Genomic DNA, 19453 nt, shown 5'->3' on the forward strand with positions numbered 1-19453 from the left:
TAGAAGTATCACTGGGTCAAAGGATATGCACAGTTTAGTAATTTGGGGTATAATTCCAAATTGCTTTCCAGAATGCCTTTACTGATTCATGTCACTGTGTAGTCTTGTAGAGCTGTTTATTGTGAACTGTATGTGCATGTTCCTTGTCTTCTAATAACTGGTACTTACAGGGTTCCTTCCTTTCCTCATATGAGAGAAAAATGGAATAGGGTTTCTTGACCTCTATTATAAGAACATTATGCCTTTGTCTCCATGTGAGACCAGTTATCTTTTCATATTGTGATGAGGCAACCTTTCTTTCTTTCTTTCTTTTTTAGTGAGGCAGTTGGGGTTAAGTGACTTGCCCAGGGTCACACAGCTAGTAAGTGTTAAGTGTCTGAGGTCGGATTTGAACTCAGGTCCTCCTGAATCCAGGGCCGGTGCTGTATCCATTGCACCACCTAGGTGCCCCAGATGAGGCAACCTTTAATCTCCCCTAGTGTTGTTTTCCCTCTTTTCCTTTTTCTTCAAATATTCTTAGAGTGGGGCAGCTAGGTGGTGCAGTGGATAGAGCGCTGGCCCTGGATATGCAAAAGGACCTGACTTCAAATCTCACTTCAGAGACCCTGGGCAAACCACTTAACTCCAATTGCCTTAATACATCCAGGGCCATCTCCAGTCATCGTGATTTGTATCTTGCCACTGGACCCAGATGACTGGAGGAGAGAGTGAGGTTGGTGACCTTGCACAACCCTCCCTCACTTAAATCCAATTCAGTGCAAGTCATGACATCACCCTGATGTCATGGTCCTCTTCAAGTATAAAGGACAAGCAACAATTATTAGTTAGATCTATTGAACCAGGATGGAAAATATTTTCTTGGGAAGTGAAACATTTCCACATTTAAGGTAAGTAAGGTAGACTAGCTTATTAGGAGGCATGAGTATCATTTAGCACACTCTTTGCTCAGGTCATCACAACAGAATCCTAAGATCTATGTCCTCTTGTTGATTGTTAATATTCATTCCTCAAGTCCTAAAATATTGTGTATGGTCTCTTAAGACAGAATTGAAGTACTCCAACTTTTTTCTGTGCTCATGATATATTCGTAGAGAGAAAAGATAGTGTCAAACTGAGGGCAGAGTTAAGTAAATTCTTGAATATCCATTGGTTAAATAAATAGGATAGTTAAAATCATAGTATATGCAGAGAAGATAGAGTCTGGACCTTCTACAAACAAAATAAACATATATACACTGGCATGCATGTATGAATATGTGTGTGTGTATGCTCTGGTCCCACTTGGCACAGTTACATTACTTTCTCTAGCACCATTCAGCAATGCATGAATAGGAAGGGAGGGAGCATCTGGTGAGAATAAGTCAATGGTGGAATTTATAGTGAGGTGTAAGCATCACTAGAACAAGGAAGTAAGGAAATATGTGTGTGCATGTATATGTGTGTGTGAAGGGAAGGAGGGAGGAAGCCAAAGAGAGCAGGAAGAGAATCAGTAGATTTCAGAGTCGAAATCCCTTAGGTCTCTTCCCATGTCATTGTTTAATGGTAAACTTAAGGGAATAGCCTGGAAGTCTGGTTTGGTTTGGATGCCAGAAGGTTTAATAATGGTCTGTTGGTAGCTCTGGCATAATTTAGAAGTTTTGTTTCTATATCATGAACTAAGATGTATTCCACTTCTTATCACTATGAGGAATAATGAAGTATGAGACAAATGGAGAAACTACAAGAACACATGATGATAGAGACCATGACTGTTACACTGAAATGGACAGATTATGTATCTGGAAGGAAATTCAGGACAGTATCATTCATCTGTTAGGTTCCCCTCCAGGAGCAGTGATTGATTTGTGAAATAGAGCTTATCTAGGAAATTCAGTGCTTGATTTCAAGGATCTGAGTTCTGTTTGCAGTGCTATGATGTATCTACTAAGTGATCTTAAGCCTGTTATTTCCCTAATATTATCCTAATATAGCACTGAGAAAAGGAGGCATTTTTCCTATGTCACTGAGGTATCTAGATTTGTAGCATGGAGGTGTTATTTTTTGTTGTTATTGGTGGCATTTTTTTACATGAATTACGTGCTTTGAAATCTTGCAGTGATAGACAAATTCTTCCTTATAGTCATCCCTTCTATCTGCCACTAGGATCTGGATTGGATGATTAATTTTGGTTAGAGTGAACCCTTGATTTTGTTATCACCCACAAAGATTCCACTTCCATAGCCTGGAATTCCTTTCTCAGATCATAACCTTCTGTGTTTCTCTTTGCCTTCTTCTGACCCTTCCATTGTACCCCATGATGTGTGATTCCTGATATGTTATAAACTTCTGTTCGTTTTTGAACCTCTTCTTCTCATGCTTCTTTCATCTTCTGCTTTCCTCCAGGTGCCAGTGTATTCCTACCTGCCCTCTCTAATCTGACTGACCTTTCTTTCATGCCCCCAGACACACTAGCCCTAGTGGAAGCAGTTGGAATACTTCTGACTCCTCAGTGCCACTTTCATACTCTCCCTTTGCCTCTGTCACTCAGAGACCTCCCCTTCTTCCATATTTATTTTATTCAAATTTTCCCCAAATTCTGATCCTGGTGTCAATTATTTACCAACCTACTGGCCATTCTACCTCCTTTCCCAAGGAGTTCCCAATGTGTGTCACAGCTCTCCACCCAAACTCCTGCCCTTCTACTGGGAGACATCCAAATGCATATTGTTTTTTCCTCAGATATCCCAATCTGCTCATCTTTTACAATCCACTCCTCTCCACCTCAAGTATAGGCATGGTCACAGCCTTCACTCAACATTGCCCACAGGTGTTCCACTTCTACGATCAGACACTGAAATTCTCTTCTCAGATCCCATCCTGCTATTCTTTGTCTTCACCATAACCTCTATCCTTCAGTACTTTCCCAGACCACACCAGACTCTAACCTTGAATTACTTTCACCATCTGCTTCCTTCACCCCTACTAATGTATGTTTGAACAAAGCTGGAAAAAATCATGCAGCTCTACTGATTTATGTTATCTAATTTCAGCTGTCCCAAGCCACAATAAGACAATACAGGCAGTTGGTTTTATGCCTTGCCAAAATATGTAAAATCTCATGGTAAAAACCACAGAGTTCATGGGGAAGATGGGGATGGAGGTACAACTCTAAAAAAATAATTTAATGACATTAAAAAAAAATCTAATTTTTAAAAAATTGGTAGCATAATTCTATACATGGTAAAAGGTTAATAACAACCTAAGTACTACAATAAATAATTGTAGAATTGGTGGGATGCAAACTGTTTGTTCCAGTGGCCATGAAGGTGGCTGAAGTAGCCCCTGTGGAGCACTTCTGAGGTGTTCAGACAAGACGCCAAGGTCACCAACTGCATCCTGGGCCATTTCCAGTCATTCTGACTTTTATCTTGCCACTGGATTTCAATGACTCAGAGTCAAATCCAGTTCATACATGAGTCCAGACATCATCCTTGATGTCATTGGTCTTTTTCAAAATTATGTACAAATAACAATAATAAATAATGGCTCATCGTGTCCTTGAGCTTGGCCTCAGCCTGTTGCTCAGCCTTTGTCCCTGGATGAGCTTTTGGTCAGGGAACAATTTGGGCTGGCTGAAACTTGAGCCTGAGGGCACAGTGGAAGGGCTTGGGGCTGGGGCTGGTTTGGACTAGCATTTCTCCACACACAACTTCTACTGTACCAGAAGATATACATTAATTATGGCACTTTGCCTTGACAAAGACCAGAAGTAGAGGTTGGAAGGGTTGCAGCTTGTGAGTTATTGTGATGTGTGCATTTTTCTGCATACTTGCTGTTTCTCAGGGAAGACATATTACACTGAAGCAAACTTGAAATCCGCATTACATTTTAAATCTTCCCTAATAAATAAATTGCTTTGGAACAGATTCGTGTTTTTTTTTTTTTTTTTTTTGTGGGGCAATGAGGGTTAAGTGACTTGCCCAAGGTCACACAGCTAGTAAGTGTCAAGTGTCTGAGACTGGATTTGAACTCAGGTCCTCCTGAATCCAAGGCCAGTGCTTTATCCACTGCGCCACCTAGCTGCCCCCCAGATTCGTGTTTTAAATAAAAACATTCTAACAGAACCATCTGAGCTTTTAGTCTTTCTTAATTGATTCTCTCTCTCACACCCCTTTTTGTTAATGTCTCACCCCTTTTAAAGTGTTCCAGACCTTTTTAATTTAAGCTTCCTACACCCTCCCATCTGAAGATCTAGCCTCATACTATACTGAGTTCTTCCTCTCTCTTTCTATTCCTCTTTTGACATCACTTTCCATTCTCTTCTACTTTACCCCAGTTTCTGATGAAGAGATGATTCTTCTTCTTGCCAAGGTCATCACCTCTACATGTACCCTCATTCAACTTTCATCTTCTTAAACAATTGCCCTCATAGTCACCCCCATTCTACTATCCTACAATCTCTCCCTTATCTACTGAATTCTTGCCTTCTTTCCACAAACATTTCTAAATCTTCTTCATCCTTAAAAACCCTCACCATACCCTGTCACACTCTATCCATACATATCCTTTTTCCTTTTCATAATCAAACTCCTTGATAAAGCTGTCTACATTTATTGTTTCTACTTCCTCTCCTCTCACTCTTTTCTCATCCAGTGGTAATCTGGCTTCTTACCTTATCACTTAATAGAAACTGCTTTCTCCAAAACTACTCATGTTCTCTTCAATGCTAAATCTGATGGATTTTTCTCTTTTCTTAATTTTTCTTGACCTCTCTGTAGCACTGTTGAATACTGTCTCTTCTGGTTACTCTCTATTCTCTGTTTTGTTTTTTTTTTTTTGTAACCTTCTTACTCTAGGTTCTCTTCTTTCCAATATGACGCTTCCTTTCTCAGTCTCCTTTACTGGATAATCATTCTTGTCATACTCCCTAAGTACCTCAAGGAAGTGTCCTCAGAGAGAGAGAGAGAGAGAGAGAGAGAGAGAGAGAGAGAGAGAGAGAGAGAGAGAGAGAGAGAGAGTGTGTGTGTGTGTGTGTGTGTGTGTGTGTGTGTGTGTGTGGCCCTCTCCTCTCCTCTCACTTGCTGATCTCATCAGCTCTCATGGGTTTGTTATCTAAAATATAGATAGTTCCAAATCTACCTATCAACCCTAGTCTCTTCTCTGAACTCCAGTTCTTCCTCTCCTACGTTTAAAACTGGGTGCCCCACTTGCATCCCAAATTGAACATGTCAAAATAGAACTCTCTCTCTTTCCTCAAAACTCATACCTTTTCCAAACATCCGTATTTTTGTCAAGGGCATCACCATCCTTACAGTCACCCAGGTCCGCAACCTCACAGTCATCTTTGACTTTTTACTCTTGCTCAGTCCACATGTGCAATTAGTTGTCAGATTTTGCAATTTCTGTCTCCACATCATCCCTCACCTATGTGCCCTCCTCTCTACTCAAGCAGCCCTCGCTTTTGGCCAGGATTCTTGCAGTAGGCTCTTAACAATTGAGTCCTCTTGACTTGAGTCTCTCCCCACCCTAATCCACCCTTTGCACAGGTGGGGCAGGTGTTTCTGAGCGAGGAACTCTCCCACTCATTCAATTCTGGTGATTCCCTATTGTCGTTGGCATTAAATTTAGACTCTTATTTGACTCCTAAAGTCATTCACGACTAGCAAGCATCTATTAAGTGCCTCCTATCTGCCAGGCAGTGTGCTAGGGCACAAAGACCAATATGAAATAGACCTGCCCAGGAGGAGCTGACCTTCTTTTGGGGAAGACAACACGTGCATATGTAAGCATGTACGCAGTCTATACAAAAGTAATCGAAGGTGATGTGCAGGGGGAGGAAATTAATAACTGAGAGGGGGTGGGGGAAAGCTTCATGTAGAACAATGGTATTTGAACCAAGTTTTGAAGGAAACACTGCCTGGTAGATAGTAGGCACTTTAAGAGATGCTCATTGGCTGCTTGATAATGAAATATCAGTGATTCTATATGTGTAGCAAGTTCCTGTTATTCTAATGTTGATTTTTAATTCCCTATCAGGTCATATCTAACACCTGTACGGGACGAGGAAGCAGAGTCCCAGCGGAAAGCTCGCTCCAGACAAGCTCGCCAGACCCGAAGATCTACCCAGGTGAATCAAGTCAAACCGACGAGCAGTTCTCTGTCTGTCTTCCCACTCACATACCTTTCTTTCTTTCTCCTTCTATGGCGATTATAATCTGTATTATTTTTAAGTGAAGGAGCAAATTGTAAAGTAGCTACTTGTAAATTGTGTTAAAGGGAGTGATATGCTGTGTAAAGGGGAAGTCAGATTATGCAGGGCTTTGAATGCCAGATTTAAGACTATATTTTGTCCTAGAGGCAATAGGCAGCTATCAAAGGCTTTTCCTATTTCTGTTGGGGGCACCCTGTTTGTCTTCTCAGTAACTCAAGCTGACAATCAGAGTCATTTTTAACTCTTCCTTCTCCTGAAGTTTTCATATCAAATCATTTACCAAATCTCAATAATTCTAACTCCACAATAATTTTTACACCCATACTCTTCTCTCCAGTCCTTGCTACCACTGTCATTCAGAGCCTATGGACATTTACAGCCTCCTCATTGATCCTCTTATATTTTTGGTCTTTCCTTTCTTTACTTCATTTTCCACAGAATCATCCTAAAGTTTACTATATAGCTGTCCTTCTCAATACAGGTTCTTCAGCTTTTCATAACCTGACTCCAGACCACCTACCTTTTCAGCTTCATTCTCTGTAGCTTCCATTTACACACTTTACATGTTTGACATTCTACTTGGAATTCAGCATGCACACAACTAGTCAATAAACATTTATTAAGTGCCTGTTATGTGCCCGATGCTGTCCTAAGTGCTGGGGATACAAAAAGAGGGAAAAGACAGTTCCTGCCCCCAAAGAGTTCATAATCTAATGGAGGAGACAACAAGAGAACAAATATATACAGACAAGCTCTGTACCTGATAAACAGGGAATAATTAAGAGAAGGAAGGCACTGGGATTAGGGGAGTTGGGAAAGGCTTCCTGTAGAAGATAGGATTTTAGTTGGGACTTAAAGGAAAGCCAGGAGGTAGGGATGGGAATGGAGAGCATTCCAGGCATGGGGAACAGTCAGAGATAATGCCCAGAGCCTAGAGACAGAGTGTCTTGTGTGAGAAACAGCATGGAGCCAGTGTCACTGGATCAAAGAACACATATATGAGAGTAAGGTGTAAGAAGACTGTAAGTGGTAGTGTCAGAAATAAAAATACTGGGCTTTCCTTTTTGGCAAATATATGAAGGCTTTATTACATTCTTGCAAGAATGGGCACACACTATAAAGAAAAGTGGCACACTTTGCCACAGCAAACTACTCTTTTTAATCTCTAATCCTGTCGTAAAGGTCCCTCCCCTCTTTGCCTCATTGGTTGAGGACTAAGAGGGGTACAATCTTCCCAGAATGTCTCTGCATATTTCCCCTTAACATGTCCCCCCTCCCATTACATTCATCGCATGTTTGAAAATGGTGGCAGTCCCCTCCTTTGGGGTGTTGACAGTTAATATGAATAAGCTAATTAAGCAAACACAATACAAACTAGCTTTAACCTTTGGCACACTTGGACTAGCTAGACTACTAGCCTTGAAGTTCTCTTCTATATCTACTTTTAGGTACCTGCAAGACTGTCTTTTAGCCTTGAGGTCCCCTTTCTGCAATCTTCCTTTCTTACCCAGACTCCCTCCCTGTTTCATATTCTGAGATAACAGCATTTTTCTGGTGGAAGACTTTATTTCATTTCTCTCAGGAGGGGAGGGTGGGATGGGGAACTAGGCTAAGGAGGGCTTTGAATTCCAAACAAAGGATTTTCTATTTGATCCTGGTATTGATATGGATCCTTTGGAGTTTATTTGAGGAGGGGAGTGACGTGGTAGGGCCAGCACTTTAAGAAAATCACTTTGGTGGCTGAAATTAGGAGAGGGGAAGGTTTAGGGGGAGAGTTAATGAGATCACTTCTGGACATGATGAATTTAAGATGTCTACTGCACATCCTGTCCCATATGTATGAAAGGCAACTGGATTTGCAAGATTGGAGGTCAGTGGAAAGGTTTAGGGTAGGATAGGTAGATTCAAGGGTCATCAGTATAGAGATAGTTAATTAAATCCATGGGAGCAGATGAGATCACCAAGGGAAACCAAATAGAGGGAGAAGAGGGTAAGGCCCAGGACAAAACCTTGAGGGACACCTCCAGTTAGAGGGCATGACTTGGATGAGGATTCGGCAAACAAGATGGAAAAGGAATGGTCAGATAGATAGGAGGAGAACCGGAGAGAATGGTGTTCCAGGAATGTAGAGAGAAGAGAGTATCCAGGAGGAGAGGGTGATCAAGAGTGTCTGAAGCTGCAGAGAGCAGTCGCAGTGGAATAATGAGGTCAGAAGCTAAATTATAAGGCGTTAAGAAGTGAGTAAGAGGAAAAAAAAGTGGAGGCACTGATCGTAGTGGGCTTTTTCAAGGAGTTTGACCACAAAGGGCAGAAGACATAAAGCACAAGGAAGAATCAAGTGAGGGGTATTTGAGGATGGGGAAAATCATAGGCATGTGTGTAGGCAGTAGAAAAGGAGCCAGTAGACAGGGAGAGACTGAAAATAAGGGACAGATTGGGGATGACGGAGGGAGGAATCTGTTGGAGAAGACAGGATGGAATGAGATTACTTGTGCAGATGGAGGGGTGGGTCTTGGTAAGGCATAAGATCACCTCTTCATGTGACAAGGGTAAAAGAGGAGACAGTGACAGAAGGGTTCTGAATGATAGGAGATGAGGAAGAGGTTAAAAGAGGGAGCTCACAGGGGATGGCCTCATTTTTTTCTGTAAACCATGAGGCAAGTTTCTCAGTTGAGAGGTTTGGTGCAGCGAGAGCCATGGAAGGTTTGAGGAAGGATGAAAAGGTTTGGAAGAGCCACTTTGGAGAGTGGGATGGTGAATTGATAAGGAAGGCAAAGTAGGATTGTCTAATGGCAGTGAGGGCCCAGTTGAGGTTGTGTCACATAAATTTGTAGTGGACAATTCATTTGTATGATTTTCTCCATCTACATTCAACAGGATGTGTATAGGATCAAAGGTGGTTGATAGTGGGGGTGATCTAAGAATGAGGCTTGGCAAGGCACAATCAACAATATAATAAGGGAGTCAGAGACTCAAGAGAAGAGGACAACGTTAAGTTGAAGTGGTTCACCAAGGGTTCAAGACAGAAAAGGGGAGAGAGTGGTGAGTGCAAAGGAGATGATCTGTGAAAGAACTGAGGGGTCAAGGGATCAGAGGTCATGGTGTGAATGAAGGGTAGAGTTTTGTAAGGGAAGGCAGAGGGAGAGATGGAAAACTGATAGATTATGGCCAGATAAGGGAAGTGGAATTCTTGAACTTGGAAGTGGTACATTTGGTGGTGATGGCAAGATTAAAGGTATGACCATCTTTGTGGCTTATGGATATGAGTAGATTGAGGGACTGAATGGTTTGGGGATTTAAGGGAGAGTTGATATGAATATGAGAGCATGTGATATATAAAAACAAGATAATCTAAGGAGAGGAAGAGCACTAGGAACTTAAGGAATTCAGAGAAGGCTTTGAGGAGGAGGTGGTACCTGAGCTGATACTTGAAGGAAACAAAGATTCCAAGAGGTGAAAGGAAGAAGTATATTCTGAGCAAGGGGAAGGTCCTGTTCTAAGTTGCAGAGGCAGAAGATGGAATGCCAATCCAGAGAATATTCTGGGCAGGACATAAAGCACATGAAATGAAATACGAAATCCAGAAAGGAAGATGAAAGCTAGCTGAGGAGCTGGTATTTTATCTCTGAATCAGTAGGGAGCTGCTGCAGATTTTTGACAGGGGTAGCATCTTCCACATACAACTAGGTCTCTTCCATCCCTAACAGCCCTCTTTCCTTGCCCTCAATTGGTCTTCCTATCGTTCACAGCTAAACTCCTAGAAAAAGCTGTTTATACTCATTGCCTCCAGTGCCACTCCTTTTGCTCCCCTCTCAGTCCTTTCAAATATGTCTCTTTTTCAGTCCTTATCCTTCTTTTTTGCAGCATTAACTGTTGACCACTCTCTCTTCCTGGAGACTCGCTTGGAGTTTTAAAACATTTATTACTCTCTACTGGTTCCCCTACCTGCCTCACTCTTTGTCAGTCTCCTTTGCTGACTTTTCCATATCATACCTCCTGACTGGAAGTATTCCCAAAGGGTCTGTCCTGGGCCCTTTTCTCTCTCTACACCTACTTGCTTGGAGACCTCATCAGAGCCTAGGGGCTTAATGATCATCTCTAAGCAGATTCTAGATATTCAAGCTGGTCTCTTCCTTGAGCTTTGCCCCCTCATCATCCTCTCTAACTCAACATGTCCAAAACAAAACTTTTTCCCCAAGCACACTCCTCCTCCAAATTTACCTTTTTCTATCAGATATGCCACAATCCTGCCTGTCTCTCAAGTTCAAAATAATGTGTCATGCTTACTCCCCCACTCTCGCACTCCACGTTTCAGGGGCCCAAAACTTGCTGTTTCTCCTTCCATAACATCCCTCAAGTGTTTCCTCGTCTCTCCGATCCCATGACTACCACTTTGGTTCAGTCCCTACTTTCTCTTTCCTAGACTATTAATAGTTCTGGATTCCTGATTGCTCTTTCTGCCTTCAGTCGTTCCTCACTCCACAGAGCTGCTAAAATGATAATCCTAAAACACAAGCCTGATTATGGAATGCCTCTTCTAATCCCAATGGCTCCTATTGTTTCTAGTCTCAAATACACTCTTCTGTTTAGCTGTGAAAACCCTTTACAACTGGATCCCAATCCCTCTTTCCAGCCCTGTCTCAGAGGATGCCCTCCAAGTCTGGGTACGGTTTTAATCACTTGAATAACTCACAACTGCACTAAGGTTTTTGGAATACCTTGTATGTTGCTGCTCTTCTTAGATGTTGAAATCCAGCCAAGCTGGCCTTCTGTTTATTCTTCACAAGTCAGTCTCTATCTCCCATCTTTGTGCCTTCGTAATGGCCACCTCTTCAGCTTTCCCTCTGAAAGAAGAGAATGCCCATCTGCCTTCGAGGCACAGCTAAAGCATCTTCTGCATGAACACCTTTTAGTATTCTCCTTCTCACAATGCCTTATATTTATTCTCCTTATGTTTATTCCGGTTGTAATGATATGTGTTTGTTCTTTCCTCCATTAAAATGTTAATTCCATGCAAGTAGCTATTGTTTCATTTTGGTTTGTTTCCCTAGTACCTAGCAAAGTGACTCATACGTGGTAGGTACTTAACAGATAATTATTGACAGATTCACAAGTCCCTGGAGGACACTGGGTATTGTAGAAAGTCCCCGTTTGAAATCTTGGCCATTTTTTAATTTTTGCTTTGAGTGCGAATTTTTTCTTCTCTGGGCCTAACTTTGTCTCTGAGAGAAGAGTGAGGCTCCTGCTTCTACCTCATCTTGGCAAGTACAGAGTCTCTGTGTCTCTTTGAACTCTAGGGCTATTCTAATGATGGATCTGAGAGCAACTAACCATGAACCAATTACTTTGTGACAGGCAACTCTCTATAGTAACTCATTTCCTGGGACTGAGAGTTGGAAGAGCCAAGGTATGGACACTGGGCTGTTTATGCACAGACCTGAGTGCTTTGCAAACTGGGTTTTGTGCTCTCAACTCAAGGCCCTGTCTCTGCTCAGCCCTTCTCGGATTATTGGTCTTCATTTTAGGAGCCATTTGCCCTTCCTCTGGAGCCTGAGGTTATTAATTTGAGTTGAATTTTGCTTTTCGACAGCCAAAATCCACCTCTCTTTGTGGGAAGGATTTATTTGTGGACTGGAGCTTGAGATTTCAAGGATCTGAATTTTGTTTCTAACCTTGCTTTCCATCAGTTAAACCAGAAAAGCTTTGGTTTAAAGTCTGACTTTCATCTCCCTGACTTTACTAAGGTCTCCCTCTCTACTTCCAGGGTGTCACTCTAACTGATCTTCAGGAAGCAGAGAGAACCTTCAGCCGTTCCCGGGCAGAAAGGCAATCTCAAGAACAGCCAAGTGAAAGAACGGAAAGCGGTCTGGAGGGACTCGGGGGAGGTGGTGAAAAGCAAGAGCCCCTCACAGCACTGACGAAGGAAACTGGAGAGATCCGGCCACGAGGGAGTAGGAACTGGGAGGAGGAGGAGGTAAACTTGTCTGGGCTCTCTTGAAAGGGTGGTAGTCAAGTTGGGGTACCCTCCCCCCCCCAAGGGTGCTCACTTGTACCTGGAAGGGTGGTAGGCAGAGAAACAATCTTTCTATGGATAAAAAACCTTTGTACCTACAAGATTTAGCGAGATAAACATCTACCAGTTAGGAACAAATTTCTTCTCTTTGAGGTTAGTTGTGCTTCTTGCACAAATGTCCAGCCGTCCAGATGAGAGACACATCTTGCAGTATAATAAAATTAGCAAATCCAGGAGTTTAAAGAGCAGCCTTTGCTCCAGTGAACACAAAAAGTCACTATCCACTGCTGAGGCATTCTTCATGGGTTCTGCTTTTCTGTTGAAGTGAGACGGACAGAAGATTAGGATTGGAAATAACTTCCACTTCTTTTTCTATCCCTGAGTGACTGGGCCTGGCCAATTCTTTGTGGCACTTTGGTACAAAGCTTTCTTCCTTTGTGAAATGTTTCCTAGGGGTGGCTAGGTGGCACAGTGGATAGAGCGCCGGCCCTGGAGTCAGGAGTACCTGAGTTCAAATCCGGCCTCAGACACTTAACACTTACTAGCTGTGTGACCCTGGGCAAGTCACTTAACCCCAATTGCCTCACAAAAAAAAAAAAAAAAAACAAAGAAATGTTTCCTGGACAATAGCTGGAGCCTCCTGGGGCAGACACTTTACCAAATGAACCAAATTAAGAGTGATATTCTTTGCCTTATTCATTAGAGTACAAAACAAAATGGGAATGAGAAAGAGTTGGGAAAAGACTAAACACTTAGCAGCTCTTGCAAATTGGTGGAGTGCTCAGATGTAGTGGCTGGGCTTTTACCCAGGTTCTCCTGCATCTGACTTCACATCTTTATTGACCTTTTATTTTCCTAAATATTTACTCTCTTCATTTTCCCAGCTCCAAAATACCATCTTCCCCATCATTTTCCTTCTCTCACCAAAGGGGCCTTTTCTAAAAAGGCAGATACGATTTAATCGTCCCTTACCCTGATTGGGAAAAATATTCTTGGCCTGCTTTCAGCACGGGGTTGATACAATAACCATGTGAGTCCCGAGGTTGTTCTTTTTGAGGGTAGTTAACAGGCCGACTTTCAGTCTGCATAGTCTGCACTTGGTGGACAGAGCCTCTCACTTTCAGTAAGAACCTTAGGGAAGCTCATTGGGGAAAAATCTACAGTGTTTACCCTTGTATGTTGGGAATTGACTCTAATACCCAACCCTGTGGGTCATTTGTAGCCTTCTTATGGACAACTGAGGTGCCTAACCCAGCAAGACAAGCCCACAACACCAGTTTCTCCTTCTGGGTCAAGCCCTTCGCTTTCCATTGGATCCTACCTCCTCCGGGCAAGTAGATCCTCAGGCCTGGACTCTGAGAGTTCAGAAACTGCTACAAGCACTGCGAAGGACATGGAAAAAAATGGTATGTAGACCTTTAAAATAAAGGGAGCCTTCTCCAGGACTTGTGGGCCCATGTTCTAAAGGCCCATGCTACCTTTTGTTTTTGGTGGTTAGAGAATGAAGACCCAGATTTGGATGGCCAGTCCTCTAAGACGTCCATCCGGGAGAGGCGCCGGCCCAAGGAGAGGCGACGAGGGACAGGCATAAACTTCTGGACAAAGGATGTAAGTGGGGGTGTTTCAGTTTTCCTTGGTGTTCTCTATAACTGAGGTGGTGGCTGTGTTTTGTAATTAGCTTCTGTTTGGTACCCCACATCCAGCCAGCGCTTAGAGAATGTCTGTGAAGAGGAGGAGAATATCAGGCCCCTTAGGCAAAACGCTATGGTGATTTAGGGGTTAGTGCCACATAGGTATCAGACTCACCTGATAGTAGCTGTCCACAGCCCTCACCCACTTCGGACATTGAAAATAATAGTAACTCGGGGGCAGCTAGGTGGCACAGTAGATAGAACACCAGCCCTGGAGTCAGGAGTACCTGAGTTCAAATCCGGCCTCAGACACTTAACACTTACTAGCTGTGTGACCCTGGGCAAGTCACTTAACCCCAATTGCCTCACTAAAAAAAAAAAACTAAAAAAAAATAAAGAAAGAAAAAAAGAAAATAATAGTAACTCAGGGCAGCTAGGTGAAGCAGTGGATAGAGCACCGGCCCTGAATTCAGGAGTACCTGAGTTCAAATCCGACCTCAGACACTTGACACTTACTAGCTGTGTGACCCTGGGCAAGTCACTTAACCCCAATTGCCTCACCAAAAAAAAAAAAGAAGAAAAGAATAGTAACTCACCTTCATATTGTACTTTAAGGTTTTCAGAGGGCTTCTTTCACAACAACCCAAAGAGGGACGGCTGTGCAGATGTTTTCACGCCTATTTTTAGAAAAGAAACCCAGACTCAGAAGAATGTCTGTAACCTGCTCAGTTCATACAGCTAATACATATTAGATCTGGACCCTGAACCCAGATCTTCTGATACCAAGACTAGTGCTCTTTCCACTATGTCAGGCAGATGAGGGGCACAGTGGACAGAGCCTTGGGCTTAGAGTCAGGAAGTTTTGAGTTTCAATCTGTCCTCAGATACTTACTAGCTGTGTGACTCCAGGCAAATCACTTAACCTCTGTTTGCCTCAGTTTTACTCACAGGTAATAATAATTTTGTAAGGTTATTGAGAGGATCCATTGAGATACTATTTTTAAAGTGCTTAGCACAGTGCCTGGCACATATAGAAATGCTTATTCCCTTTTCCCTCCCTTAGACTACACACTCTCACAAAACCACATTCGTGTATACAAAACTCTGTACTAAATCTTGTAAGGAAATACAAAGGCCATAAGGAATTTGTGGTGGGGAAGAGGAAAGGACATTGTAAGCATGGACTCCCATGAATACAATCGCTCAAATATTCATAGACTCATAGACTGTTAGAACCGGAAAAGGGCTTAGAGGTCATCTGGTCCATCCCACTCAGTAGAGAGACGAGGAAGCTGAGACCTCTCAGAGGCAAAGCACTCAGCTTTGTGGTGGAGTTAGAAGTAAAGCTCAGGCGACCCTTGTACTCTTCGGAGTCCTGTACACTACACTAGTACTAGGATGCATGGGTAGCGAAGGAAAGAATAAAGGGCTGGTTGATTGCAAAGTCATTTTGAGAACAGATGTGTTTGCTCTAGTAAAATGGACCATGTTCAGACCCTTTCCTGTCTTGGTCCTTGGCACGGCTGAGGAATCAGCATAGACTCTGCTTCCTGATTGCCATAGATAACTTAAAAGTATTGATCCATTCATAGATGAGATGATGACACTAGTAAAATACATATCTACTCTAAGCTATTCTCTTGGTAGAGATCTTTATTTGATTTGGAAGTACAGTGTGAGGGAAAGAGTATTGGCCTGGGAGTCAAAATACCTGAGATCTGACCATTGCTACCTCTGAAACTATGAAAATCATCAATTATTAATCATTTTAATGAATCAATTAATGAATACTAATCATTTTGAGCCCCAGTTCCTCATTTGTAAAATGAGAATAATCTCATTTGCTCTACTTAATTCACAAGGCTATTGTGAGAAAGCCTTTTAAAAGGATAATGCTCATGCAGTTTTTATTCTTTCCAAAGTTGATATAAAGTGAAAATAGTAAGACGAAAGTTGTTTTTCCTTGCCAACAGATGATTTTTGACTGACAAGACCTCTCTTTTACCCAAAATTCATTGAAAGTGTTCATTTGCAGTTAATATTCCTTAGCTTCTAACCCATGATGCCTATGGAAAGGGAGCAGCAGCATCAAAGTGTCACTTTGGCAGTCACCTTTTGATATCCATCAAACAACTTCTTGCTTGAAACACCAGGCTGTATAAGTGATGGGAACTGATTTTGTGGCTGCCAAGAGTGCTGTGACAGTGACTGTCCTCTCTCTCTCCTCTCTTCCTTTTCAGGGAGATGAAGCTGATGTCACAGAAGACTTGAAAGAGTCATGGGTAAGTGACAGGCCAGTGAGAAATGCCTTTCTAAGGTCAGTCTTGCTCACATGCATGAAATTTTAATGAAGGGAGCAAAAGATCCCATGTAGCTTGGCTGGCTAATGAAAATGTCTAGGTTTAAGTTAGCTATCCACGGGGCTTTGGAAACAGTCATTCCACCATGAGACATTATTTATTAGTTATTCTGTGTTCTTAGGAACATCTCCAAAGCTATGACCTTGAATTAGATTTATGTTCTTCAATAACAGTCTGATAAGACGTGTCTTCTCATTCTCAAAGAGATATTACAAGATTATGGGAAACTCTTTGAACTCTTTGGAAGAAAAATAATGTGGTCAATCCCTGTTTATCTGTACTAATGTAGAGGAGGAATAAACATAGATAATGTAAAGCATCAGATAACTCCAGAACCATTCATACTCGACTTTGTAATATAATCAGACACCCATGAAACATGCCCTTCTGACACTATAGTTAAAGACCTGGAGATCCCCTAGCTGGTTAGTGGATAAGGAAAATCCCAGCTCACTTCACATAAACCACAAAGGATATACTTTTCTTGAGGATAATGGAGAATTAACTATATTGTTCTTACAGTCATTCTTTGAAAATAAGAAGAATTTGTATGTTGGCTAAAAGATTTAAAGACTGCCACACAAGTTCTTGATTATGGAAAGTAGTCTGTAAAGAGATTTGTTGCTATCCATCTTTGTTGTTTGTTTTTACAACCAAATCACAGTCTCAGAAGTGCTGTAGAAAATCAGCAACCGAGTCAACATGAGCAAATGTTTGATCACTTTGACTTCTGTATTTGAGCTGAAACTCCAAAAAGCCACCTCCATTGTGAATTCTACACTGAGGTGGCAGTAAGATTCTGTACTCAAGAAAGAAATACTGTCTTGGTGGAGTATAGGACTATGGAAGCAAGCAGTGGGCTTCTGTGTTGTGTGAAATTGCCAACAACTCTTTGGAGCTGTGGTGCGTTAATGAAAATCACTCTTGGCTCACCTTAAGGGGCTTGGTGGTAGGGGAAGGGAATGTGGGTGAACTTTTGGAAATTTTTCTGAAAAGAGTTATGTCACCCATATAGAGTAACAGAATTAACTTAGCACCAAAATCCCTATGCTTGCTAAGTCCATGAAGAGAATTGAGAATGAATTCAGTTCAGTTCAATGGATGAAGGCTTTGATGACATGGAACAAATCTTTTTTTTTAGTGACATTCAGGTGTTTTTTTTGTTTTTGTTTTTTTTGCGGGGCAATGGGGCTTAAGTGACTTGCCCAAGGTCACACAGCTAGTAAGTGTCAAGTGTCTGAGGCCAGATTTGAACTCAGGAACTCTTGAATCCAGGGCCGGTGCTTTATCCACTGTGCTACCTAGCCGCCCCCATTCAGGTGTTTTTTTAAACCTTTCTGTACTTCTTGGTATTAGAAGTACCTCGAGATAGTACATCGTATGTATTCCAAGATTTCCTGGCCTGGGGTTCCACATAAGCAGAATTGATAAAGGCATATTCACTTTAAGTCCATTTATTAAAAACTGAAGAGTAGACCTAGCTGATGAAGATAAGCAAGTGACTTCATAGACTGGAGTAAAAATTATTTGACAACCTGAAAAAGAATACACTCACCCAGTTCCCTGGAGCTCCTACCAACAGATGCATACTACTTACCCCATATTCCTTTTGAGGGAAGTTCAAAGTGATTAGCCTAGTCTCTCAGTTATTAACCTTTCAGTGCCAGAATTATGATATGTAAGAATGAACATGGTTCAGGTCTCAGATGATTAACCCCCATGAATGATGCAAAAGGGAGCTCTGTTGTCATGTCCCCAGAGGAAAAAAAAAAAGTACCTTAACAATTGTTTTAGCCACCATAAATTCACCCCTCTTTTTGAGCCAGTGTGTTCAAATGAGAGTATTAATTTTTGGTTCTTCTATTCCCATTTCCCCTCCCTTCCAATACTGGCAGGTGTGAGGCCTACGCTAGCTTGCATGCCAGGTCACAGCCCAGTCTAAATTACCGCAGTTCTGCTCCAAAACACATGGCTGGCAGCATCCTAAAGTTGCTCCCTCTCCCTTACTGCATGTCTGTCTATCAAAGTGGCTGCTCCCCAGCTCTGCTCTGTCAGGAAGAAGAGAAACCTGGCAACCAGGCATAGAGTGCTGTACTTGGATGGAAATGTCCCTCTGGCTGATTAAAATGGGCACTGGTTTTTCCTCTCTGATCTTTTTTTTTTTTAATCTGATCTTTTTTTTAATTCAGCAAAACTATAGCTTGCTATTGAGGCAATTCTTTTTCCCTGGCCTGACCTATACTGGGTGTTGGAATTGCCTGTTTTCATTAAAGCCACTAGGTGGCAAAATGGATAGCATGCTGGAACTGGAGTCTCATAGTAAGTGTTACGTAAATGCTTGTTCCTTCCTTCCTTTCTCCTTTCCTCCCTCCCTCCTTCCCTCCTGTGTTCATAACCTTAATCTTCTGCAACCAGGTGGGATTGCACCCAAGGTTTTCCCTATTTTAGAAGCTTTCCAGAGAACATTTGCAACCTATCATTTATTTCTATCTGTAACGACATTAGAATCCTTCTTTATAACTAACTTGTATCTCTAAGGCATAATTTAAGCCCTTTTCTTTTCTCTGTGCTTAAAGTGGAGAGTAACTAATTTATAGCCTCTACAAAGTGATTCTGGTGATCATCAGTTCTGCTCAGTGTTTGTTTGATGTTTAATTTTTCACCTCTGCCCCTACCCCAGAGTTCGTTCATGTTACTTCTTCTTGTCATCAATAAATTATCTAACTCAGAATGGGCAGGACTCCAGTCATGTTTTACTTACTGTAGATACCACAGCATATTGCTATTGAGAGTTGGGCTTTGTTCAAACTCAGTAAAGCACATAGTTCTCCTCTAAACTCGTCCCCATTCAGAAACCCTTGGACTATTTACCAAAGGTGAGACATTTTGTTCTAGGAAGTGTTGACTCTGTGATGAAAGCCATTTCTTATAGCATTTGAGCTTCCTCATCTACATTAACAATTCATAGGTAGCAAGACAATTTCCACCAGTCAGAACTCTTCTAGTGTCAAATTTGGTAAAATAGAAACTAGGTATAAACCATAAGAAGAGAACACTAATCCTACTTATGTGTGAAAATGTATTACATTTTTAATGTTTTCTCTGTCAGTGCTAAAGAAATCGAAATACTTGTTCTAGTGCCTGATATCTTAGTGTCTAGTGTAGATATGACTTTAAAAACACTTCCAGAAGATAGCTGTTTATATTTTTCCTGTTTTTCTTTTTTAATCTACCCCTCTGAACTTAAAAAAAAAATTCT

At 41.8% G+C, this 19453-nt stretch overlaps 1 protein-coding gene across 7 annotated transcripts in view; it reads left to right on the forward strand.

Annotated features, from left to right (window-relative positions):
* The window catches only part of PPP1R12B (protein phosphatase 1 regulatory subunit 12B), a 255554-nt gene that overhangs the window by 144067 nt on the left and 92034 nt on the right, over positions 1-19453 (forward strand). For all 7 annotated transcript variants that reach the window (XM_043964552.1, XM_043964554.1, XM_043964553.1 and 4 more), the window contains 5 exons: positions 6016-6106; positions 11955-12164; positions 13426-13609; positions 13702-13811; positions 16075-16116. In XM_043964552.1, coding sequence (XP_043820487.1) covers positions 6016-6106; positions 11955-12164; positions 13426-13609; positions 13702-13811; positions 16075-16116 — 637 coding nt within the window. The remainder of the gene's footprint in view (positions 1-6015; positions 6107-11954; positions 12165-13425; positions 13610-13701; positions 13812-16074; positions 16117-19453) is intronic.

Source organism: Dromiciops gliroides, chromosome 4 (genome assembly GCF_019393635.1).
Source record: "Dromiciops gliroides isolate mDroGli1 chromosome 4, mDroGli1.pri, whole genome shotgun sequence".
Taxonomy (NCBI): Eukaryota; Metazoa; Chordata; class Mammalia; order Microbiotheria; family Microbiotheriidae; genus Dromiciops; species Dromiciops gliroides.